General features: G+C 43.4%; 1 protein-coding gene across 1 annotated transcript in view; it reads left to right on the top strand.

Annotated features, from left to right (window-relative positions):
* Window positions 1–19,897, top strand: part of LOC140227660 (uncharacterized) — a 332,196-nt gene extending 312,299 nt beyond the window's left edge. Inside the window, exons 7-8 of the mRNA XM_072308076.1 lie at window positions 8,610–9,201; window positions 19,642–19,897. Of these exons, the coding sequence (XP_072164177.1) occupies window positions 8,610–9,201; window positions 19,642–19,897 (848 nt within the window). The remainder of the gene's footprint in view (window positions 1–8,609; window positions 9,202–19,641) is intronic.
* Window positions 19,898–25,546: the final 5,649 nt, after the last annotated feature.

The raw sequence follows: 25,546 nt of genomic DNA, 5'->3' as shown, positions 1-25,546 counted from the left end.
AGTGATCGAGTGATATCCATTTCTGAAGTCTTTCCCATGCTCAAAACAGCTTTGCTGGCATTGTTACTGAGAGTAGTGTAATCTTATTCTGTATTACAAGGGTGCTGAATGTATATCATAGCAGCATGTCATCAAAAGGTGTGGCAACCTATGTAGCCCTGAGTGATCAATCATTGACGAACGACCATAATTTCTACTGTGCTGCGGATACCGCTTAATAATGCACAGATGTGGGCTGTGTTATAGTGTGATACTGGTGATTATATACAGTCCCATTGTGTATGAGGGCAAAGACTGTGGATGCGGTCAGAATGATAACTCGAGAGCAGCTCTCAGAACAATGCCGCGATCGTAGGCAGTGTTGGTGAGCTCTCCTGGGTGGTTTGTTAACCTTTTGTGTGTTCTGAGTGCTGATTGGCACAAAAAACCCCATAGCATCGTAGACACTGGCCAAAGTCCCTGGAATATAAAGGGTTATGATTGATATCGCTTTCAGTGATTCATACGATACCCCAAGCATGGCACTTGACGATTTACTTCATGTGCCAAAACCAAGCAGGACGTAATGGGTGATAGAAACTTAGATGTTAATGACAAATGACCACTGCTTCATTAGCCCATTATACTTCATGTGATTGTTCACACCAAGAGAGTAGACCCCCACCACCACCACCACCACCACCACCAATACCAATTAATTGGGAAAGTTTTTGTTCGTTAGATATCACCAGAGGAATATACTCTATACCTTCAGATGCACCATACATGTTCAGACACAATATCCCATGCATCAGATTGTTTGGTGATTAACAAAGGCTTGTGTGATACTAACACAACAGCATCAAATCAAGACATAGACCTATTGGTTAGCAGCTAGAATCATTTTGATGTGGATTTTGAATGAATGGAATACACTACCCTTTTGATTGCAAAATTAGCAGAAGTTTTGTGTGGATTTTTTTTTCCTGAATAATTGCGTATTCGCCAGGATTTGTTGGTTGTCAGTTTTTTGCTCCAACATTTTCCACAGCCCAGCAACAAAAATACAGAAATGTTTTAATTGTAATGCCAAAATCACTTTAGCATTGACAAGATTATCAACGTACATGTAGCAATGTGAATGCATTTGAGAGCACCAGTAGTAAGCATCAGTTAGATTATTTTCTGGTGGAGTACACTCATTAACTGTCAGTTGTAATTCAGACCTATACGTCAAATCTTTCCTCCCTTTGTTAGTGAAACATGCACAAATTTGTGTAGAAGAGAGCTTTGTTTTGTCTGGATGTGAGACTATGAGGTGGCTAATTCAGAACATTAGTAAATATTCCCAAGGCCAGATTCATTTGTCTTTTGGCAAGAAGACCTCCTCACGGATGTAATCCAGGATTGCTGACTTATGACTTCTGGTCCTAACAAATGTGATTAACCACAACTTTTTTTTTTATCCTGCTACATTCACACTATTCCTATATGTGCCCCACCCCATTGTGTTCATCACTCTCAGTATGTCCCACCCCCCCCCCCCCCCCCGAAAGATGTGTGAGCGTCAGTTATTCCCGCCTGACTAAAAAAGAATTCACCCGTTTTCGGAAAATAATTCCGGGGATGATCCACCCCACAAAGGCGCTCGGCAAACTGGGAGAAAATCTAATTGATTTGCGGCAGATGAGGATCAACATAGCTCTGACCCAAATTCTGTTGGCTGTGCCCCCCTATAGGGGATGCATCCATACACTGATTTGATATATTGATTTAATTATGGGCAGACAATTTTTTTTTTCTCTCCACCGGCTTTAGTTGTGGTGCTCAATTTTCGTCTGTGTATGTGTGGCTGATTTGATATTTGTATGGAATCATTTCCTCTCCCTCTATCCCTGTCTCGCTATTTCGGTCCATATTTCTCCATTGCCGTGTGCGCGAGGAAGGATGATTCTGGTTATAAACCTTGGCACCAGAATTTGTCATCTTCATTATGCGCGGAATTGACACTGGCTTCCATTTGATATTCCCCCAAATCCCGCTCATCGCTGTATTTATCACTCATTTGCCGAAGCCTTGTGTGATGAACAAAAAGGAGGGGGATGGATCGATGGGGGGGGGGGGGGGGGAAGAAACTCTACTCTCTCACAGAAACGGCATTTCACAAAACAATCAGCCGGAGGTGATAATTTCTGCCATATTTCAATCTAGCCAGAGAGCGCTGAGTATCATTTGGTTGTCGGGAATAAGAATAAACTATGTGGCAGTCTTCTTCTTTTCTTCTCTCTCCCCGTTCTCTCATTTGGCATCGATTATTATCTTCGGCATGAATGCTGTCGGGGAAATGGCAAGGTGGGGATCGGAAGGGGTATAAAGGAGTTGTGATTAGACTAGTGATGTTTTGCACTATCTGCTGAGGTGAATATCCATATGTGAGTTATTAATAGCCCGACTTAGACCAGTGGAAACTGACAAAATCTTGCACGTATGTTTATCCTATCCAAAGATCTTGCAAGAATGTTTGTTTTCTTCAAAGAAAAGAAAAATGTCTTGTCTTTCATCGGGAAAGATATATCTTTCCAAGAAGTCTTGATGTCTCTGAGAGAATATAGTCGATGATGATCGTGTAACAGCGTCTTTGTGGTGAGAGTGATTCATTTCTTGCCTTCATCAAGTTGTGTAGAGTACTATACAGTGCTGAGTTAGACAAAAAGGGCGGAGGGGGGGGGGGGGAGCATGATGATGATAATGTACTGTGACAGTGAAGGAATGATGGAAGATGATAGCTGAGAAGAAGATGATGGTGGGGCTGGATGAAAGGAGCAGTACAGTGGTCCTGATGGGAGTGATGCGGGGAGAGAGTGATTGGATGATGGGTGGGGGCAGTCTCGTACAGGGGCAGACGCGAGTGATGAATGTGGTAGTTACATGGTGATGAGCCTTGGATAGGGCTTGAGGGTAATGTTGGGTAGTGATGTGTTGTGTTGACTGGGATGACGATGATGGCATTGACAAAGATGATGGTGATGATGATGATGGTGATGAGGATGATGATGATGGTGATGAGGATGATGATGACAATGGTGTTGATGATGATGATGATGATGATGATGATGGTGATGATGGCAATGATGGTAAGGGCAGAAGAGGTGGCAGTGTTGAATTGTAGAGGAAGAACATATAAGAAAATCATATTTTTTTTCAAGATGATAATGACGACAATGAGAGATGTCTTATCTTCATCTCCTGAATGGATGCAAAAGTGAAATAATCCATAATTGCAAGAGGACATCACAATACAGAAGGAAGAGACACGTTGAAAAGGGTATGACATTCAAAAATATTCTGTAGCCTGCACAGAAGGATGGATAGAGTTTTGCGAGGAATAACAGGAAAACATGGCTGAGCTCATGAGAAAGGTGAATGACTATGGCATCCAGGGGATTTCCTGTAACCATGTCAAAAATTTCTCTCACTCAGCAACAATGTGGTTGGAATCCGGGTTTGGAATTACAAGAGGGAATGGCCTGACCCACATTAATAAACTTACCCTGTGAAGAATAAAATCCAACTTAGTCCTTCATTCTGCAAATCATTGCCGGGGATTTTTTCTGATGATTTTCAGCTCAGTGGTTATGTGTGTGTGTGTGTGTGTGTGTGTGTGTGTGTGTGTGTGTGCTCAAATCGCATTTTATGTCTTATGATTGAGGTATTTGGAAAGCATCTATTTCAGTTTGTTGTTTACAGTTTCGTCTATCTGACTATATTGCCTGAAGGAGCACTATCATGCAAGTTCACCATAGACAGTAGCTTTGATACAAGTGTCTGCCTTTTTGAAGCCAAATTCATAGCCACCATGGTGCAAGGGGAGAAGGAGAGAGAGATGCATAAACCTATCAAGTGCAGAAATGCCAAATTTGGATTGACATGCCCCAAAACGATGCCCAAACTCCCCTCCAAGTGGGCCGAATTTAGCTCTCAGCACTCTGCTGACCTCGCGTGACCTTTCAGTTTTTAAGTGCTCTCCTTCTCTGCGTGTCTACTGACCCTAACATAACATTTGCTCCCTCAGTCTTCTGCCTCCCCCTCTTTCTTTCACTTTCTATTTCTCTTTTTCTCGTTCTTGCTTTCCGTCTCTTTGTCTCTGTAGGTGCTAAGTTCTTCAATTTCACCGACTCCATACTGGGTTAATTCACATTGTTTTGTTTGAGTATTGCTAGAGGCAGTTATTGTGGAGTACGTTTTTCCTTAGACATAACCAGAAAATAGATGTCTAATACCAGTGTTTTGAGATAATGAGTCCTCTGAAAAGATGTGAGAGTATTAAGCCGTGAAATGAAAGCCTGCTCTGCTTGGGCTGATGATTTCCCTTGTGCCTGTGTGATGGCTCCCTTTGCGTGCCAACAGTGCGCTTCTAATGGGGGTGCATTCCCTTTCTGAGATGTAAAGATAATAAACATGATGGCAAAGTGTATTTCTTTAGGGGAATTATTTGAAGTACAGGTATTCTTTATAGCCCTGACCTTGATTCTAAAAGCAGTGCACTGCATATATTAGATGCTTTATGGCAGAAATACATATGAATTTGAGTTCAGCTAAAGTCACTTTCAGTTGTCAAAAACAACAACAAATGTATGATAACAACTATTGTCTTCCTCTTTAGGCAGAACTATGTGAGTCAATGAAAGGAGAAAAAAATAATTTTCACAAAGCAAAGATTAATGCTGTTGTGCTGCTTTGTAAAAAGTGTGTATTTTACAGTTGTTTTTCTTTTCAAATTTGTTTTATATTTATGTCTTAACTAAAAAGAGTAGTAGGAACATTTTGAGACAAACTGATTCTTCTAGTACGACATAACACTTTACCAAGTAGATTTGGGGCACAGTGTTGTTGATGAGGCAATGATATGCTCAGATTGTGTGGTTCCAAATAGCTTCAATGTTCTCTACTGTATTTGTGGCATGTGCTTGTAAATATTATTCCCCCTCCCAGCTCTGAATACCATGTAGAGTTAACTCTGATTGGATCAGTGTTTCCAATGAACCCTGGTGAGACATTCATACACGCTCCTCTTGACACAAATCGAGGAGTGAGTTGAGCTCCAAGAGCTAAGGATAAACAGGAAGGAAATCATGCGCAGCATTCAGTAAGTCAAGTGAACATCCCCGTGGTATTCACGGCCTATTACAAGCGAGGAAATCCTGTTTTTCCACCCTCCCTCCCCGGAATGCAAAATGTTATTGCGCCCATCCGACGATGCGAGAGAATTAGACTGACATTCCCCCGGCAGTGGGCTGACATATTCACCTCTGAGCGTTATCCGTCTTTGGCTTGTCTCAGCGCAATGCTTTGGCACGGCACTAGCTCCGGGTTGTGCACCGAGTTGTGTTTGCCCTGCCGAGTCGTGCAGAGAGAATGGAGTGATGGCATTCCACGGCGACGGGGGAAGGCATCGGGACGCCCTAATTTCCAGGTGAAAATGTCAATGGATGAGAAGGTCAAAGTTCACGGCTAATCCGCTGCGAAAACTCGGGAGTGTTTCATTTCAATCAGATAACAATCCTAAGTCCCATTTTCCAAACAGGAACTGCCCCCGGGCTTTCACAGCCTTCTCATTTGTGTCTGCTTCTCTTTTTCTTTTCTTTTTTTTTTCCTCCCTTTTTCCGTCTCCCGTTCGCTCATGCTATCTCCACCGGTATCACCTAATATAGAGAGAAATCACTATGGTAGTCAAATTCACTTTAGCTCCTTCCATCCTTATTACGGCATCCGTCTCGATGTGATTACGCGGAGGTGACACTGGTCTTATTCGAAACCCGATTTCCAATTCCAGCGAGGAGGTGCGCTCTCTCTCTCCGTTCTGCCACATCGCAGACCAATTTACGGAGCTGATTAGTCCTGAAAACGTAGCCAAGACTTCATTATATGGCAATTGTCTTCAATTTGGGTGGGAAGCCCTAAAGTCGGGGGGGGGGGGGGGGAGGAAGGAGGGGAACCATAGAGGAGAGTAGCGTGTTGCAGAATGTGGGATTTGGCCGCAGATAGTGTTGTAATCCCAGCCTCACCAATTCCCCACCCCCCTTTGGTCCTGGGTGGATCACACTGTTTAGGCGTCATGTTCCCACAAGCGTAATGACGAAGAAGATGCATCGGTCTCTGTCCACGGAGCTCCTCTGCCCCATCAGCATGGCTGTGATTGAGATCTGATTGCTGGTGAGAAAATGGGCAGACATCGCTGGTACAAGTGTCAATTGAATTCCCAATCACGAGACTGCCACCCTGATCACATAAATGCCAGTCTGTCACGACGCAGATGGGCATTATATAGGGGCCAGCTCGACATCATACACATGCATCAAAGAATGCCCATACTATGTACATGCACTCAGTGAGTCATGAAATCGAAATAACGAGTTGCTGTTTGTTTTTGTTTTGTTGTTGTTGTTTATCACCTGTTAGTCATTATTGACGAAAAGGGAAATTTCAGGGGTTTCGTTTCACTGTGATGTGGGGAATTCTTGCGGGAGGTGAAAGGTCACTGGGAGGCAGCTGCTTTTTCCTTGCGAGCTCTTTAGTGGACAAAACGAGGAGGAGATGTTGTAGCCATAGGACATTGTTTCAAGGTTTCCATCGAGGCATCGTCGATGGCAAAGATGTGTCAAGGCTTGGTGGAGAAGAGCGTGAGATGGAGGAGGAAAAAGAGTGGGCAGGGGAGCTTGGGAGGAAGACAGTCTAAGAGTGGGCACTGGAGGATGCCAATCCAAATTGGTAGGTTAATTATTTCCCCCCAGAGTGTGCGAATTCAATTTGGCGTCAATCTGCGATCCGGGCTAAGTTAGATTACCGCTTGATCAGATTAGCAGTGGCGCGCTGGGGCGCTCACTTGTTTGTTACCTGCCTCAAACAATTTTCGCTCCTGCAACACGATGTAAATAATGCAGGGTGTTCATGTCCTGCTGATACTGCCGTCTTAGATTTTTTTTAACAGTATGCATGGGGTTGATTGGAGGGGAGGACTGACACTGTGTAGGGTGTGGTGTAAAGGAGGAGGGTGCAGTGTAGAGGGACAGGGTGTGGTGTAGAGGGGTGGGGCACAGTATAGAGGGATAGATGTGGTGTAGAGGGGTAAGGTGTAGTGTAGAGGGGTAGGGTGTAGTGTAGAGGGGTAGGGTGCAGTGTAGAGGGTAGAGGGGTAGGTTGCAGTGTAAAGGGATAGGGTGTGGTGTAAAGAGGTATGGTGCAGTATAGAGGGATAGGGTGTGGTGTAGAGGGGTAGGGTGTGGTTAAGAGGAGGAGGGTGCAATGTAGAGGGGTAGGATGCAGTGTAGAGGGGTAGGGTGCAGTGTAGAGGCGTAGGGTGTGGTGTAGAGGGGTAGGGTGTGGTGTAGAGGGGTAGGGTGTGGTGAAGAGGGGTAGGGAGCGGTGTGGAGGGAGTGTTACCTGTGTTGGAATAAGATTATGTTGGGAAGACATGATGGAACTGATGATCAGTGTGGTGTTTGTTTGTTTTTTATCATTACTTGATGAATACATGTGTGTATGTGTGTGTGTGGTTTTTTTTTTTTTTTTTTTTTTTGAATACTAGCAGAAGATGTCATGATGGTGGTTACAATGTTTATGGCATTGGTGGGTAATGATGATTGGTCAGATTAAAGGGACTGTACAGTACTGGTTGAGGTGGGGATTCATGTTTTGAACATTCCTAAGTGAGATAGTGAAAAGCCTCTTATGAAATATGAAAGAGCATGTAATTTTAAGAAGGATTCAACGTTTATTTGATGAAAATTGGTTTTCAAATGGCTGAGATATCCAAAAAAGTGCTAATAATAAAAGGCGACATGCCACAACTTTATTAGGATCTCTTTGTTTCACCTTGTTTTGGGATATCTCAGCCATTTCAAAACTGATTTTCGTCGAATAAACTTTTGATACCCCTTAAAACTGCATGCTCTTTGACATCTCATAGAGTGGTTTCTGAATATCTCGCAAAACGTTAAAAGCTAAATTCTCACCTCGACCAGAACTGTACACACCCTTTAACATGCTAACTTTGTATTGCTGGAATAATGATTTCCCTGAAGAAAATACCTTATGATTTGTGATATCATTACCAATCATTATTCTGTAGAATATTCATTTTGTCACATGGTAACGCAGTGGTAATCAGATTCATGTAACCTCATTTGTCTTTGGTGTGTCTTGTGATGTCTGATCCTTTTGTCATGTTTACATTATACCAGTTCTACCTAGATGTCTTCTTTCATTTGTAATACATGTATTTTATACAAAAATTACAGTCTTGCTTCATGTGTTGCCACTGGAGTATATTTCACAATGATACGCCAGCATCAGCAAACTACTGACATTTTACATCATTATTATATGAATCAGTTGAATATATTTTGCATCATTCTTTGCACCAATAGGGTTTGTATGAGCGTAATGTGATGTAAGTTTATTTGTTATTATCGAGGAAATGAATGAATAGATGAAATAAAGTAAGATGGGCAAGTGTATGTTGACTCTGTAGTGATTGCACACTTCGAGATCATCAAGCATTATCTGACCCCACCAGTCTGATGACAGGAAATCACAAGTTCGTGTCTTTATTGTGTGTGTCTGTGCCATAGGAGACCTGGTGCCGAACCTTAATTCCAACACACCGCAGACCAACGGGGATGCGAGCCCCTCCCCTTCAGAGCCAGCAGTGCCCCCGCCCACGGCCCACCAGTTGCCGCCAGTCAACGCCTCCGCTGAGCCATCCCTCATCGGCAGCAATAGCGCGGTTCCCACCACCGCCGCCACTGCTCGCCCGCCTCTGGTCAGCACCGTCACCACTACCACCACCACTGTTGCGGCAGCCAGCAACGCCACCAACAACAGCACCAGCAGCCTCGTCACCAACCACAATGTCATTCAGAGCGGGCCCACCCACCCCATCCCTCCTCCTCAGGGTCTAGGGGGACCGCCACACCCCGCCCCGGACCTGCGCTCGCAGGAGACCGGGCAACACACCCACAGCCACCCCCACCCCCATCCCCACCCCCACCCTCATCCCCATCCCCATCCTCACCCTCACCCACATCCCGACCCCGCCCTGCTCGAGAGGGAACGGGAGCGGGAGCGCAAGAGTGAGCGGGAGAGGCTGCTCCACCGGGAGCACCGGGAACGGGAACGGGAAAGTCGGGAGAGCAGTTTCACCAAGGGTCCAGGTTGGACAAGGTAAGCATCCTATCACATTTTATTTCTTTGCAGGAACATTAATGTCTTCCATCCCCTAGGCCTTAGAAACGCCAGCATAGTGGATAAACCTCTTCATGGATAATGTAGACCTGAAATACATAGATAGTTATTCTAAATGGATAAGTTCGTAAGTTTTACTTATCGGAGATGTGGCAGTCAAGGGATAGTTCCGATGATTCTCGTCTTACGATATCTTTATGGTTGTTTTTTATATTTTCTTGCTATAAGTAATAGTCTCTGGTTTAGCAGTGTCTCCATTTGACTGTTCAGCAGCAGTATGAGGTATTCTCATTCTTTAAAGGGATTTTTAATGACTATCATCTTGGATTATGGGCATTCTGGCTCATTAACCCGTTGAGGACGAGTCCCGAGTATACTCGGGCAGGTGTCTATGGGAAATGCGTGTTGTAGCAAAATCAAACCGTCCTCAACGGGTTAACAGCAAGAAGGGTGCATACATTGTATGTTGGGGGGGGGGGGGTCTTCATATCCTTCATTACCAACACGTATCCAGGTATTACTTTCTTCTTATTAGATTGATAATGGTAGGAAGCAAATAAACAATAAAAGCCAAATTTTTATTTCATACACATAAATTACATTAGTAATCAAAGTTATTACCTTCTCATGAGATTGTAGATATTTAGAAGCAATTAAACACTCAAAGGCAAAGATGCTTTAGGAGTATGCACAAAATCCTATTGCATGTACTCCTTTTTATACTCTTTTGTTACCAACTGATCAGCTTCTCAAACATAATTCTGAGAGCTCCTTATAGCCATCACCATTTAATGGTGATTAATTACTCCATCTTGAAAAGAGCATAAAGTGTGTATCATAAGTTAGTCTGTCAAAGTGGTCCAGTATCGTTAATGTTCATCATACAAGGGACTTGTTACTACCATTTCTAGAATGCAAGGACTTCTCATAGGTTGAGAGTCGTACAAAGATAAACTTTACACACGCATACGTCAAGAATGCATTTTCAGCTTTTAGGCTGAATCGTGTAACAGAACAACAACAAAAAAAAGAAAGAAAGGCCACTTTCATCACACATACCATGTCATCAGGGCTGTGGCACATTGCATGTATTCGGAGCAGAGTTGATTTTTCAGTTGCGCAAAAGTTGAACATGTGATGGCAGCAGACATGCTTTTTTTGCTATGCATTCTGTTGGCCTCCCCTACAGCTGATGGGGATAAGAGCTATGATGTTTCACAACATAGCTCTGATGATGGAAAGGGTGTTGAGGCAGATTGCACTAGTCCTGGATGAAAGACAACACTATAAAAAAAAAATGTTTTTTCTCAGTCTAGATGATTTTTTTTTTTTTTTTTTGGGGGGGGGGATACAATGAGGGAATTGTCAACTTAAACCAGAGCCACTGTGCTTTTAAAGTTGTATGCAAGAAAACGCAGGAGAGATATTCTGGAAGGTTTGATAACTGTTTGAAACAAAATCGTTGCTTATTTTTATAAACATTATGTTGGAATTTATTGAGATTACTGTGACCGTTGTGACTTCAAGAACTGTCATTAATTGTAGAGGGCAGTTGTAAATTTTATGAAATCTGTTCATCCAGTAAACTTATAATCTTTTGGATTGTTGGTCGAAGAGCTGCTTGATGCATTGTGATTGTGCAGTTGACGTCTATGAGATAGTGATAGATTTAGAGTAATGCTAGACATAAAACCTGTACTCTGAAACATTTCTTATTAAAGCTGTCTCAGAGATTTTCACGCATGATAATCATTATAGATAGAAGAGCAATAACTGTGACATTTGACAAATCATTTGGGGTGGGGCAGCTCTTTATTCTTCTCTACACTGACTTGTTGTGATGTCATTTGAACTTTCCAAAGAGTTTGGAAGTGGCAGGTTTCAGCTAAATCTCGCGGGGTTTTCCCCGAACCTATCCCCGTCTGCGTTGATCCATGGCGGAGGAAGACTCACGTAGATTCTTGTATGAAGAGCACTGGGTGTAGCAGTATTTGGGTTTTGAGATCCGATCCCCAAGCAACACTGCCGAGTGTGCTACTTTCGCTGCCCCTGTGTGACACAGGAGACCTCTTGAATTAGCTAGAAGCTTCACAGACTGTCTTAGGTGTGATAGTCCACCATCTTTGCTCCTCTTAAAACTATAATACAGTTCGTGTAGAGGGCACACTGCTATGTCACAACTAGTCTGCATGTCTGTTGGTGTGTCTTTCCTTCCGACTTGCTTTGCAGTTGACATGTGCCCCTGTCAGTTCAATGAAGGCATTTGCCAGTTTGATAGTCATCCCCCATATCCTCATCACACAGCAGTAATCTCTGGATTTACCTGACAGTTAATTACCTTAATTGTCTCGTAAGTAATTCATCCCCCTTCTCCTTCCCTGTCAGATGACCTCGGCTGTACGAGAAGAAATCCCTCCACGGAGTCATAAGCCTGGATCACTGCCCTGTGTGACCTCCCTGTCTAATCTTTTCATCTACCTCAAAGCATGCAACACCTCATGCCCCATATGTAGGGAGAGACATCCCCAGTCCCACCTCATTTGTCTCCCCTCCCCCCTTCCCTCCTCCCTCCCCTCCTCTTCCCCTTTCTTCTTCCCCTTACCTCATTTCCTCTCATGCTCTTCTTCCTTTGCCCTGTGGCAGTTCATACATGAATGTAAATAATAGTTTTCACTCAGGTTCATGCATCTCTAGCACGTTGAAAGTTGAAATCGGAGGGCTGGAAATTAAAGTTGTGGATGCTGAAACACTCGACAGTTTTTCCACCACTAGATTAGGTTGATGTTCCCTCACTCTTCCATACCATGTACATTTATAGATGTTTTCACTCATGTTTGTGCATCTTTAGCACATTGAAATTGCAGGACTGGATTTTGCAGTTGTGTATGTTAAAACACTCAAAAGTTTTTCCACCGGTTGAGGGTGATGTTCTCTCATCCTTCCATACCATCTCAACATTGCTCCCTCATCTGTCTTCATTAACTTACACAATGTCAGCTGCAGCATTTAGCCATGTCATGAACACCCTCGACTGTTCTGCATGAGATACCAGTGGTCCATCAGAGTAGTGTTATCTGAAGGTAATGTAAGGCCCAGTTTCTCATCCCATCTCTGTTCTGGTACCACTGAAAATCCTCATCTTCCATTCTCTAAAAATCATCCCCAGGGTCCTCTGCTTCCCTCGATCTGTCTTATCCTCGTCGACCTCATTTGTCATGTAGTCCTTTCTGAGGTCCAAGCCCCCCCCCCCCCCATATGAACAGATTCAAGCCATGTCCATGCCCCCTTTACTTCTCCATGACCTCATAAGTCCCCGATCCCTTCGATGATAATCCCATAGGTTTTATTCTCATCACTATGCCTTGATAGGGGGGATTACCTGCCTGTAATTACCAGAGGAAATTTGTCACACCCCTGCATCTCCCTCAGCTGGTCTCACACGGAACCCAGAGGGGGTAGTCATGACGTGAAAGAAAAAGAGCTTCATGGGAGTAGGATGGGGGGGGGGGAAGGGAGGGGCAAAGGAAGACTCCGGTCCTGGACTGATTGACTGTGTTGATTCCTACTTCAGGGGCTTTTTCCTCTGACTGTAGGCGGTGTGAATTCTGTGTCTTCAGCTGGACCAGAGCCACTCAACCACCGGCAGTGGCCAGTCCTCTTGGGGTAATGGAATCCTTAAAGGTAGCTGCCGCGCACAATGAGTCATGGGATCCACTTCCGTGAAAACGAGCGAAGGAATTATTCATCCTGATGCGAATTTAGTCGAGTGAGTGAGCCGATGATGAATATTGATGAGGGGAGGGAATAGATCGGTCGACGCTCACATGAGAACGTGTGAACCGTGACAAGAAGCCGTCTCAACTGACAGCGGGCCCGATCGCGTGTTTGTAGATAAACTTGCTGTTACTGTATGATAGAATAATTGTGGTTGCCGTGGCAACAATTTGAAATATTCACAGCTCGCTCCGTTGTTGGCTTGCTGCAGCTTGTTATTGAAGGTAGCAAATTCTGCTGTAAAGTAGTTCGCGAAATAAGACTACACCTGGCTCAATCTCTTCTCCCTGCACGCAGGGCTGTTGTCCTTGCCGGACTGAATGTGAGGAGATGGGGAAAATGTCAGAGACTGTATGCTAAATTAGAATTTAATTGGAAGGTGTTGTGTTTGCGCCATATGTGACTCTGTGCCCCTCGTCTTCTGCTGTACAACAAATTTTGGAGTAGACAGTGTGCTATAAAACCAATGTAGGGACAGTTACTTGAGAATGCATGTTTATCAAAAACCCCATGAACCGGAATTCTAAGCCAATATTACATTAGATGTGTCCAACAATGAGCACTCTTATTTCAAATGACATTAACTGACACCATTTTTTTCTCGACAGCAAGCTGTTTGTGTCAAAAGGCATAGAGATAAGAAAGATTCAGTTTTCCTTCAACCAGGCATTTGCAATACAAATTTCCCACTCCTGTTGTGACAAAGAAGATGATGTTTCTTTGTCGAGAGGCATAAAGACAAGAAATATTCGCTTTTTCTTTCAACCAGGTATTTGCAAATCTCAATTTCCCGCTCCTGTTGTGACAAAGAAATGATGTTTCCATGTCTAGCGGCTTTGTGCCTGCTATAAGTAGAATTTTTCGATAACAGGATTTATTTAGGTCAACCTTGATTGTGTTTAAATGTCATCGGATCATCCCAGATATTTGTTTACTAAGTCCTGCACTGTCAAGAAGTTGCTCTGTTCTGTTTTGTGTGTCTTTGTAATTCCTAGTCGGCATAGGTACATAGTTTTTATGATGAGAATGTGAGCAGGTAGAAACCTTTAAGTCATGACGAAGCAGAAATGGTGTTAAGTAGAAACGGGAGTGACCTTCCCTCTGGTGCAAGCTGCCGACCAAGTGTGACAAGCCACTAACATGGGCTAATGAATACAGGAGATTATGTCATGGAGCCGCTACCCTGACGTGTGCCCTTAAAGGGACGCGTCTTCATTACACAACTCTGTTTGGGTGCCGCAGGAGTGCTCTTCTTTAATACATTAATGGTGATATGTAAGATTTTATGCGTGTTCTAGTGGTTTCTGTAGATGGCATGCTAAGGGCTTCTCCTCCCCCTCCCCCCACCACCAAGAAAAATGGACTCAAGCATAAAAGTTGAAATCAAATTCATGTCAGTGGTGCTGGATTCTGTTTGATAAGAAGTTTGTTTTGTGGTGTGTGTGTGTCTAGTATTTGATGACAGATCAGATTAATTCAGCTAGACCTTGGTCAGCTATACAACACTAATTTAGGTTTGATCTGCTTTCTGTGTTATACAGTAGAATGGATTATTATTAAAAGTAAATGTAATTTCGGATAAAGTCTTTAGCGGAGACAAGAGCTTGTGTTGAGAGTTTTGTGCGGCACTCTGGTACAAACTACGTCCAAGGTGTGCACATGCGGGTTGTATATGGTAAGATGCTTTATGTCGTAAAGAACTCAAAATGGCAATATGAGGCCAGAGAAGCAGCCATGGCCTGGATTACATTCTCAGTAGTGTGAATGATGATGTCTGATATGTTTCGGGGAGGCATCTTTAATCGCCCGTTTCATGTCCCAAAGATCAGACGGAAGTGGGATGGAAAGATGCGGTGATCAACCGTCTCGCCAAATTATGAGTAATGATATTCAGGCACATTTGTTTTGAATCTGGCCGCTATCAATGGTCTCTTTGATTTCTCGACTTCCTAGAATGATGGGAAGGAAAGAAGGGAAAATTACGGAGGGGGGAAAAGATGATGATGCGATGGGGGAAGGAGGCTATAGGAGCGAACGGCGCAAAGCAGTGACAGAATTTAGCCCCGCGTTTTTTTGGCAAATTGTGACGCTTCATGCTGGTACGTCTTGAGGGCTTGGGTTTGGAATGAGAGAGACAGGCCCGCACTGGGGGGAAACACTCAGCCGAGCCAAAATTGGGTGATGCGATGAGGAAATTGGAAACAAATCCCCCTCCTCACCACACCCCCATCAAAACGATGAGATGGGAGCCCTAGGGGACGGTGCATCTTGCCTGCCGAGGGTTCCGCGGCCAAAGATCTAAATAGACACGTGTTTATGCTGGGCCGTAATTAGCAGGAAATGTGAGTAAATTGGGTCATTCCCACTACACAGGATCATTGCTCTCTGGCTCTCTCCCTCTCTATCCCCATCTCTCTATTTCTTTCTGTCTCTCCCCCTGTCTCTCCTTATCTCTTCTCTTTCTATCTCTTTATCTCTTCTCTTTCTCTCTATCTCTTTTGCTCGTTCACGCAGTCTCTTGCTCGCTATCTCTTCTCTCTTCCTCACATTCCGGATTGGTGCTTAACAGCCCATTACGGCAGACCTCACGACACCGTCACAGCTCAGATAAGCTTTCAGGCTATTACATTAGGCCGGGCAGGAAATATGACAAACTGAGTTTGTTCCAGTTTGTGAGAAATCTCCACATCGATAATTGAATCTCGTTTGTTGTTATCATGTGCGTACAAATGACTCCTTGAGTCCTCTGCCTTTTTTTCCGTTTTCTCCCAACATTGGAAGAACTGTCGGGTAAGAGTTTTGATATCCTTGCCCTCCCTCCCCCCCCCCCCAAAAAAAACCATGTTGTGAATGTCTGTATGTTCTCATGATACCCTGGCACTGACGCCTACTGACACGAAGTGTGATGAGTAGATGCCCAAGAGACAGCTGAGAACGTTATTCATCCATTAATCCCATCTTTGTAATGACTGCATGGATGCGCTCGAATGTCAGCGATGCACACGTCTCTGCCAAGAGAAGGGGGGGGGGGGGGCTCAGTTGTGATAAGACGCTGTCTTGTGCGCTGCCTGTCTCTCCCTGACACCTCCCCGCCCGGCAGCCTGCCAGCAGAGAGTGAGTGAGTGCCTAGCAGAAGAGGCCGCACAGCCATCACCTGCATTAAGCCACATACGTCGACTCGCAGGGAAGGCGGCGGGCGACTCAACTCTTCTTGGGGGTAAGGTGAAGGGCTTTCTTCGGGGATGAGCAGGGGGTGAGATTAAGTTGCCTTGGGATCAAGGAGAAGCTACCCAGCTTCCACCGCCCTAATCTGGCCGGCTAAACCTGTAAATTCCCTCGGCTTTAGGACGGAGAGGGGAGGGGAAAGGTGAGGGGTGGCCGGGCGATGCGGGGCTGATCTGGTATTATTAGCTGCTTGTAAAAGGCACTTGGCTGGTGCTCCGGAGAGCATGACAAGTCATCGCTGCGTGGATTTGGGGAGTGCGTTGCGGGGATTTGTGCGCGGGTTCAGATTCACGCCGGAGAGGACTGCACACTTTCTCGCTGAGCCACCCTTCAGGCAACATGTCGTCGGTCTGCCTTCGAGCAGCCCTTTCTGGATTAAATCTTGTGGAATATCCCTCCCGATGATGTTTCTCCGACTCTGCCTGTGGCCAGCTTTTTCCGAGTGCCGCTGGAATGTGATATCAGGAAGTCATTCGTAAGGTGCCTTTCGATTCAGAATGTGCCGCGTCTGCCGCGACTCCTCATTATTCAGTCGTTGGCGGGATTCTCCTCGTGGATAAATTGCACGTATAGAGTCGCAAGGAGAGGCGCTGGATTATGGTCTGCTTCACACTATTGCCTCTGGCGATAACCTTTTAATGTTAGCCACTATAAAGGGGTAAGTGTTGATAGTGGCCGCCTGCGGGAATGTTACTTCTTTGCAGAATTCATTGAACTATTTTTCATTTGTGTGTGATATCTGATACGGATGGGATTATTCATTCAGCAAGTTGCAGGCAGGAAGAAACAAATGTAGCAAATTTGTTTGCTGGCTGTTTTCATGCCAGAGAATAGGACAGAGAAATAGAGCGTTGACATTAGCACGGTATTACAGGAAATCGTGTGTTAGTGATATGTTCTGTTGACTAAAATGGAGATCTGTGATGCTTTGCCTTTATCTCTCATCACATTTGTGAGGACAGAGAGGTCAAGTCAATGTTGCCGTCACGGCTCTCGCGGTCCTTTGTGTCCTGAGAATTGGATTCATCCGATTGAAGCTCCTTCTCTGCAGAATGTCAAAAGTGATGGAGATGGCATAACTTCCTCAGATGCAGAGCACTTGACATTCACTCTGATTGCCCTTCACTGCTGCCACTTCTCCCTGCGCACGTCAGAGATGACCCCTCAAATATCACCTGGTGGATGAAAGGTGTACGCGTGAGCAAGGAACGCACTCACCATAAGAAGCAATGTCAACATTCATCATGATGGCATTGAGGATTTGAATAGTTAATCCATCTCTTGAGGTTGCTGGGTTTTTTGTTTTTGTTTTTGTTTGTTTTTTTTTTAGGTGATAAAGTGTTTGCACATCAAACATTCTTTGAAGTCATTCATGTTTTTGACTGTCCTTTGGCAATTTTCTGCATTCCACAGCCAGTTGTTGGCAATTTTGGAGAAAAAGACGGAATAAACGGAAAAGGATTCGAGGCAAAGAAGCAAACCAGAACAGTGTACACATTTGCAGTTTGTGGAATAAAGTAAGGCCATGCTTCCTTACCCCTTCCTTTGTGGATTTGCAAAATTTCATCCATGGGACATAATTTTGGAATACAGCAATATCGAAGTGGTGCTTGCTGTATAAGGAAGATCTGCTGATGTGGAATTAATGTGAAGTTTCCTCGGTTTACCATGTCAGTGGCTTGGATTTCTGTCTTTCGTCTTCTTCTTTTTTTCTTTTGTATGGAGATATTGGTTTCACAGCCTGCTCTATCAAATGGACATTCACCCATAATGGCATGTAATCTTTCACAGTTCCCTCCCCCCCCCCCCCCACTCTGTTTAATACAGCGCAGCAAACGTGGGAATGGGGAAGAAGAAAGGTTCATGTATGTTTGTGTGTGTGTGGTTGTGAGTGAGTATGTGTGTGGTTGTGAGTGAGTATGTGTGTGTGTGGGTTTTTTTTTTTTCTGTGCAGGCTTGGGGAAGTAACGGGGACCATTCTGGGATGGCTCGGAGAATCGATGGAATCAATAAAGCGCTTGGCTCTGGCCAGGAAACGAGAAGAGGAAGCATGCTCCCGAAGACATCGTCGCATCTTCTCCCGGTTCAGTGTGATGACATTTTGATAGAGAATTATTCCAAAAGGAGGCAGGAGATTCCTCCCTGTGTAATGCTGGGGATGTTGGGAAGAGGGAAGGGGGGGGGGGGTGGCTGAGAATGAGGTTGGTAAGAGACATGGGGGAAGATGTTATGAAGGTTTCTTGGTTCATATCAGTACCGCAGTACTATATTCCAGGTGCACTGTTTCATTGAACCCCGCCCGCTGAAACTCCCTTCACACGCAAACTCTCCCGTCTGGCATCTGATTCTTTATGCTCTGCTGGACTTTTCCCCGAGACTCATGTCTTTAAACCGCGAACTTCTCTTGACAGTGCAAAATACGGTTCTGTGATTTGCAAGCGTGCTATGCGCCACCAGAGACTCGACACTTGCACAATCCTCACCAATAGTACAACTCCCTCTCAGCTTTGGTGGGCTTTTTTTTTCTCTCTTTCTTTTTTGCTTGGGAAGGTGTAAACAGTGAAAATGGTGATTGATTTTATGCACGGCTGGAATAGCATGAATGTTGATGCGCGATCTGACATTTGTCGGAAACCGCCTTTCATCTCTGGGTCTCTCCAGTGAGGGAAGTTCTGATGCCAGAATGTTTCTCAAATGTCTCGCAGAACGAAAGCTACTTTCACCGTGCATGCCATGCCTCCTCAAGGTGTAGAGTGCAGACAGCAGTCACATGAGGCCCAGTATCAATATTATGATACACACTTTGCAGCGGTCATCGTAAGTGGACAGAACACTCTAAGTTGGATGAGGGCAGGTGCCTTCCTCTCCGTCACATTCGGAGCAAAACATGGATTGACTCATTGTACAGTCATGGTTCTCATTCACCATAGTGGTATAGCCTGAAATTTGATCACTGTGTGGGTAAAATTTGTGTTGCATTCATACACATGTTCCCTTCTTTCAAAGGTATATTTGCCAGTTAAAAATAAGAATTCAAACACTCTCATTCATATAAAGATTCCTTTAGTTAGACTAAATATTGTGTAGACATTTGAATTATATAGCTTCTGATGTGCCTTGTTTGTCTAACATTTTAAATGTAAAGGTACATGTATGTTTTATATGCTATTGGTCTGTTATCACGTTTGGCGCTGTTAACTCATTGAGGACAGACTGATTTTTCTACAACACACATTTCCCATAGACAACTGCCCGAGTATATTCGGGACTCATTCTCAATGGGTTAAAAGCAGCCACCCTTGAAATTACATACTTGTGTTTTCCTGTAGAATATCATACTTTTACTGAATGTTTTTACCATCATTGCAAATATTCTTCTAATCTTTTTATTTTTTTTCTCTCTCCTCTTGTATCTTGCAGTAATTCCAGTCACATTGGACCGCCCAATCCGGGGGCACGAGCGACTCCAACCCGGTCCGCCCTCCAGCCCTACCCCAACCCTCAGTACCCCCATCACGGCCAGCCCAAGGCGCCCCCTCACCCTACCCAGCACATGTTCTCGTCCCCACTGCTGCCTCCTCCGCCGCCACTGACGTCGAACACACCGATCGCGGCGCCCTCGCCCGGGCAACCGCCCATCTATCCAGAGACGCAGAGCCATTATACACGTAAGTAACCGTCTGCTAAATTCACAGGAGTCGATCTCGAAAGTCTCTTGAATAAGTTACCGGATCGGAAATGCAGTGGATTGTTACCAGGCTACATCTAGATAAGTTGGGATAAGGACCATTATAAGCGCACCTCCTTGAGTCTCTTACGAACCCCATGATACTGTATAAGCTGTAATTTTTGCGAGGGTTTAAGTTTTGCAAATTTTATGAATCACAGTTAGATTGCTTTTTCGCGAATCACAGTTGAATCGCAATTTTAACAACACGCGAAAATGTTTCCATGTGCTAGAGTAATAGTGCATTTACGTCAAGTGTCGGCGTCTATTTGCAAAAACAACATCACACGAAAATGTCTGTGACCTCCTCATGTGTGAAAATATATGTACGCAAAATTAACAGCGTATACAGTACCCTAACTCTAACCATAAAATTCCACTTAATGCTCTTAGAACACCCTCTTTTTCATTTGGTTGCTTATTGAAAAATTACCATTTAGGATTAGTCACAACAGAGACTGAGCATGGTCACACCGTGATGATTTACTTGGAACCATCCGGTGGTATGCCATCCATTTTGATGTATGCGGGTGATCGATTTCATTTGGCACCGCAGTTCAGTATGTACGTGAGATTTTAACGCACAATGCATACAGAACCAGGGCGATGCCAGAATGATGGGTTTGCAAAATACTACTTAGGACTTTATTGCAGGATGGGAATCTTCTCTGGGAAACTTCCTTTTGAGATGCCAACTGTTTTTGCAGTATTTTGTACTATTTTTTGCCCAAAATACTGCAGGTTTCATGGATCTTTTTTCCATATTGTATTACTGCATATGGCTATTTGCAGGAAAGATAAAGTTTTGGGTTTTTTTTTCTGTAAAAAAAAAAGAGAATGCGAAATTTCAGCCCTCAAAATACTGCAGTGCTGTTAACATGGTTTGCATCCCTGTTCTTTTATGTTTTCATTCCCCCTACCAAAATTGATCTATACATCACTTTCTGAAAGGTAGCCTTGTGGCACTACATGAAAATAGTGTAGACCTAAGATTTGAATTTAATGGTAAGGGATTCAAAAATGCCCTTGGCAGAGGTGCCTGCTGTTACTTTTTTGCAGTATTTTGTTCTGTTTTTTTTTTTTTGCCAAAACGCAGCAGGTTTCAAGGAAAGTACTTGTTTTTCCGTAAATTGTGTTACTGCAATGTCTACTGCAGGAAAGCGAATTTTTTTTTCCACCAAAGTATGCCATTTCAGCCCTCAGAATTATGAATTACTGTTTACAAGGTTTGAATCCATGTAGCCATGTGGTATGACATGGAAATAGCATAGGTACAATTCAAATTTCATGTTACTGGATGCGAAAGTGCCCTTGGCTAGAAATTGGTGTCACGTCGTACTTGTTTGCGACTTGACCCGCAGGTGACATTTTGCTCTGGAAGCATAGCGCCCTCACACTCGTCGTTGCAAAATGGAGGACCGCTTTTTTAATAGAAAGTGCATTTCTCCAAATCAAGCAACGATTGTAGAGATTGCAGGGTGGGCGTATGTGTACAGAAGAAGACAAGGTCAGATTCTTTCTGATGCATCTATGCATACCTTCTTTCTTCCTTTTGAAGACGCCAGCCGAAATTGGAAGGGAGTTCTGTCCAAATGAGTCTAAATTTGACGAATTTGATGAGATGATGCCGTGGCTAGTGGGGAATGTGGCGAAAGTGAAAGTATTTTTGTTTTTCTTTTATATGCACAATTTTCGCAGGCAAGAGTGTGAGGGGAAGAAAGAGAGGGAGAGAGAGAGAGAGAGACATATAGTGCGAGGGAACTGGGAGAAATGTGGCTCTAATTCCTTCAAAGAGGCATTGGCCCGAGCTTTGGGCTGTTGCAGCCGCGGTAATGAAGGCAAATTCGGCGGGAGATTGTCGTGGAGTAAATAAATGGAGATTGCTCGGTTCGTGTCATATTTGCGGTTGGTTTAACGTTCATCATAATCTTTGTTGTGGGTCACGAGATTGGTCAGTGCTCTCTGGAGTTTTGCGTGTGCAGCTCATATGAAATTTTGGGGTGGGGGTAGGGGAATGGAGAAGGAAGATGCAGGAGAGAGTGGGGTAGAGTAGCAGGCAGGAATAGGTCACCCTGCGGTCATTTTGATTTGATTCAACCCCCTTTCCCCATTTATCTGTTGTCCACGTTGTTTTCTTGTTGTCAGTGGCTTTCCATCTCAGTTTCTTTGTCCTAATTGCCGTATCGAGGTTATGTACATTCATCACCCTTGTTTTATTTTATACTATTATTCCCCATTATGTTTGATGACCTGTTTCTCTGTTTGTATGTTTGCTTGTCTGTTTGTGTGTCTGTCTGCCTGTGTCTTCATGTCTTTTTCAGTACTGTATATTCCACCAATATGCAAAGTGATATTTGTGTATCTACACATGTACACTAGTGGAAGAACATCCTGTCATTTCTTTCTTTCTTTTTTTCGGAAAAGAAATAGTTACATAAACATGATTTGATGAAATAATGATAATTAGTATTCATTAAGCACTACATTGATCTTACCTTCTTGCTAAGTATGGTACAAGAAGTACATTAGCCAGTTTGGAAAACAGAGTAAATGATTGAGCTTATGCATTATCATGCAAGCATAGAAGATAAAAAAGAAAATAATATTATCATTTATAGAATCATATGAGCAAATATGAATTGAGATGGGACATGATATTAATTCTTTGTACTATTGTAGCTCTGCATAAACATTTGTGGTATTTTATCAATGAGGGGATGTAACAAGACATGTGAAGATGCTCCTTTTAGAGTTATTTAAAGAATATAATGTGTACAGAGTGGGAAATGTAGGAAAGATATGCCATTTAGAAATAATTGTAGCAAAATGAATGAAATGCACGTTTGCAAAGCATACAGTGATAATTTTGTGAATATTACATCAATTTTTTAGTTTGTTACCTACAAAAAGCAAGCAACTCATATATAACGCAAGTCTTCTCTCCCTCTCTCTCCCTTTCTCTTATTCTCTCTGTCTCTACAAGAACTCTACTTGTTGCTGTCTATATTAAAGCAGACTGTTATTCACCACAAGAATGTTCTTCTTATAAAATTCATCGCAGCATAGCCATGGCTTTTCAGATCCCCGCTCCCCAAGTGGTCAATCTATTAAGCTTTACAACCCATCCCATCCTGCATCACTGCTCTCCCTCGAAAAAAAAAAAAACCCAAAAAACACCCACCACCAACAACAACAACAACAACAACAACAAATAATCAAACAAGAGAAAAAGGTTGACCATTACAGGTTTTAAGGGATTTGCAGAGTTTCAGCATTGAGTACGATCTCTCCCAATATTCCTGTATCCCCCGAAGTGGATGCGAGAGTCAGAGACTGATCTTCACAAAAGGAGAGCAATTTGACAATTTGCATAGCCTCTCTTCATACCCAAACAAATCTACCCATATTTTCCTAGCTACAGTAAGCTCAAAATGGCCTTACCCATCAGCACAACAGAAGTCATCACCCATTGTACTTGTACTTTCCTTCTTTTTTTTTTTTCTTTTTTTTTACTGAAGGAATGGGGGATGTCCAAAGTGCAATTTGTTATGTGGTGATTCGATCCCATGGTTTTGCAGTATTCTACTGTCCTTGCAACATTTGGGAAGAAAAAAAAAAAGGGGGTTTCCTCCTCGTACCAGAGAATGACTGTTTGATGAAAATGGTATGTGTAGAAATGATACTGTACTTCGTTTAAGTTTCAGTTCAGTTGCATGTTATTGTGGAACTCCAAAAACTTCCATGAGTTATTGGAAAAGTCTTATTGTATTTTAATTCATTTTTGATTGCCCGTAGAATTCATACGTTGATAATTCTAATGCAAAAGTCTGTGTGATTCTGTGTTCGGAGGAGTGCTTTGCTTTTGATTCTGTTTTGATACAAAGAACTGAAAGATGACCGAGATGTGTTATTGTGTAAAATATTTGAATGACTAGAGAGATAAGTCTTTATTGATCCTTATTAGTTGCATTTCATACATACATTGTATGTATATTGAATTTTTATTCTTTTTCTTTCTTTTGGGGGTTATTTCCTTTTCCCATGGAAATGATGCACCGTGCAAATGGTTGATTGGCAAGATTGGCTGGGATGAGTCTCTGTATGATTAATTGATGCAATTTGATGGAGTGTGGCAACATTCCTTCCCTGTTATCTATCATGGTCATCTATTGACAAGGATCTACGGTAGTTGTAGAAAGAAAAAAAAATGGATTGATGACAGATAATGAATGCTAAGAGATTTGTAAACATGTAACTTTGTTGACTTGGTGTACTCTCTGTAAATATGAAATTTACGGGATTGATGTCCTGTGAGTAGTTCCGCTCTAGTCACTGCGTAGAGGTACTGTAACATCAATCATAAATGCACACAAACGTTGCTGCTATGCAGGAGAATTCCCTAACTTTGCACTCGCTGCTTGCGAGAGCAAGGCTGAACTTTTGAAGTCTTACGACAAATAAAGTGCAGGTGACCACTGGACCACCAAAGCAAAGAAAGTGGAGTTCATTTTGAGGCAAGGCACACTGGAAGAGAGTGTTTCTCCTAATGCGCAGTGGAAGGAAGAGATTTGAGAGGCAAAATGGTGCCCTTCCTCTCTCGGTGATCGCAGGAAATTTTCCGGAAAGAGTTTGTGAGTCTTCAAATCAGGAAGTGTTTTTTACACACAAATTATCCCTCCCAAAAAGCCAGAATTTGTGCCAAAAAGGATTGGAAGAGAGACAGGGAGAGATATAGAAGACTGAGAGAGGGTGCAATAAAAAAAGAAAAAAGATATCTGTTCATATATATGTTACAAAAAAAAAGTTGGGGCTTTCTTGCGAGATTTTCTGTGCTGCGCACAGGCCCCCATTGGCTTACCATCGTGACCTTGTCAGGGCTAACCCCACATCCCATGTTGGACGGGGGGAAAGGGACTGAAGATTACTCCTATATATAGAAGCTCTCATATCTGGGCAGGCCGAATCTGGCTGCGTAGCCCCTCGTAGCAGTGCGAGGCTTCGCAATTCCCCCTCGGTCTGTCCAAATCTCACACCGGAGGGGCGCTCGGAGCGGAGCTTGGATAAGGACGATTGCCGCCACCGCTGAACTTGAAAGTACAGACTCTATCCTCGTTTCCTGTCATATTTCACGTGTACTTTGACCAAAGCAGTCAAAACAGCAATTCTGCCAAGTCTGATTGCACAGCGAATAAGATTTATTCGTCAGTAGTCTCTTTTGTTTTCGTATCAGTAGTCTCTTTTGTTTTCGTATCAGTAGTCTCTTTTGTTTTTGTATTTTGTTTACGTTTTGTTTTCCTCAGCTTTCAACTCTCCCTGTCTCCCTCTCTCTTGTGTAAGAGATGAACAACCCCCCCCCCCCCCAAAAAAAAAAAAAAAAAAATGATTTCTTGCCTATATGCCAACTGGGTCTCTGGCAGCAGAAAGATTTCGTTTTGAGAGTTTTAAGGGTCTGTGGTATAATGAAATTGGAATCAGAGTACAAGCAGATGAAGAAAAAAATACTGGTATCATAGGAAGTTTGTTCTTTGTCATTTTGCCGCAGTGGTTCCAAGTGGGTGTGAAGTTTTGATAATCACTCATATACCAACGTGCTTGGTT

The sequence above is a fragment of the Diadema setosum genome, chromosome 4, assembly GCF_964275005.1.
Source record: "Diadema setosum chromosome 4, eeDiaSeto1, whole genome shotgun sequence".
Taxonomy (NCBI): Eukaryota; Metazoa; Echinodermata; class Echinoidea; order Diadematoida; family Diadematidae; genus Diadema; species Diadema setosum.
Note: the sequence above shows the minus strand (reverse complement) of the source record. Positions and strands in the feature narration are given on the sequence as shown.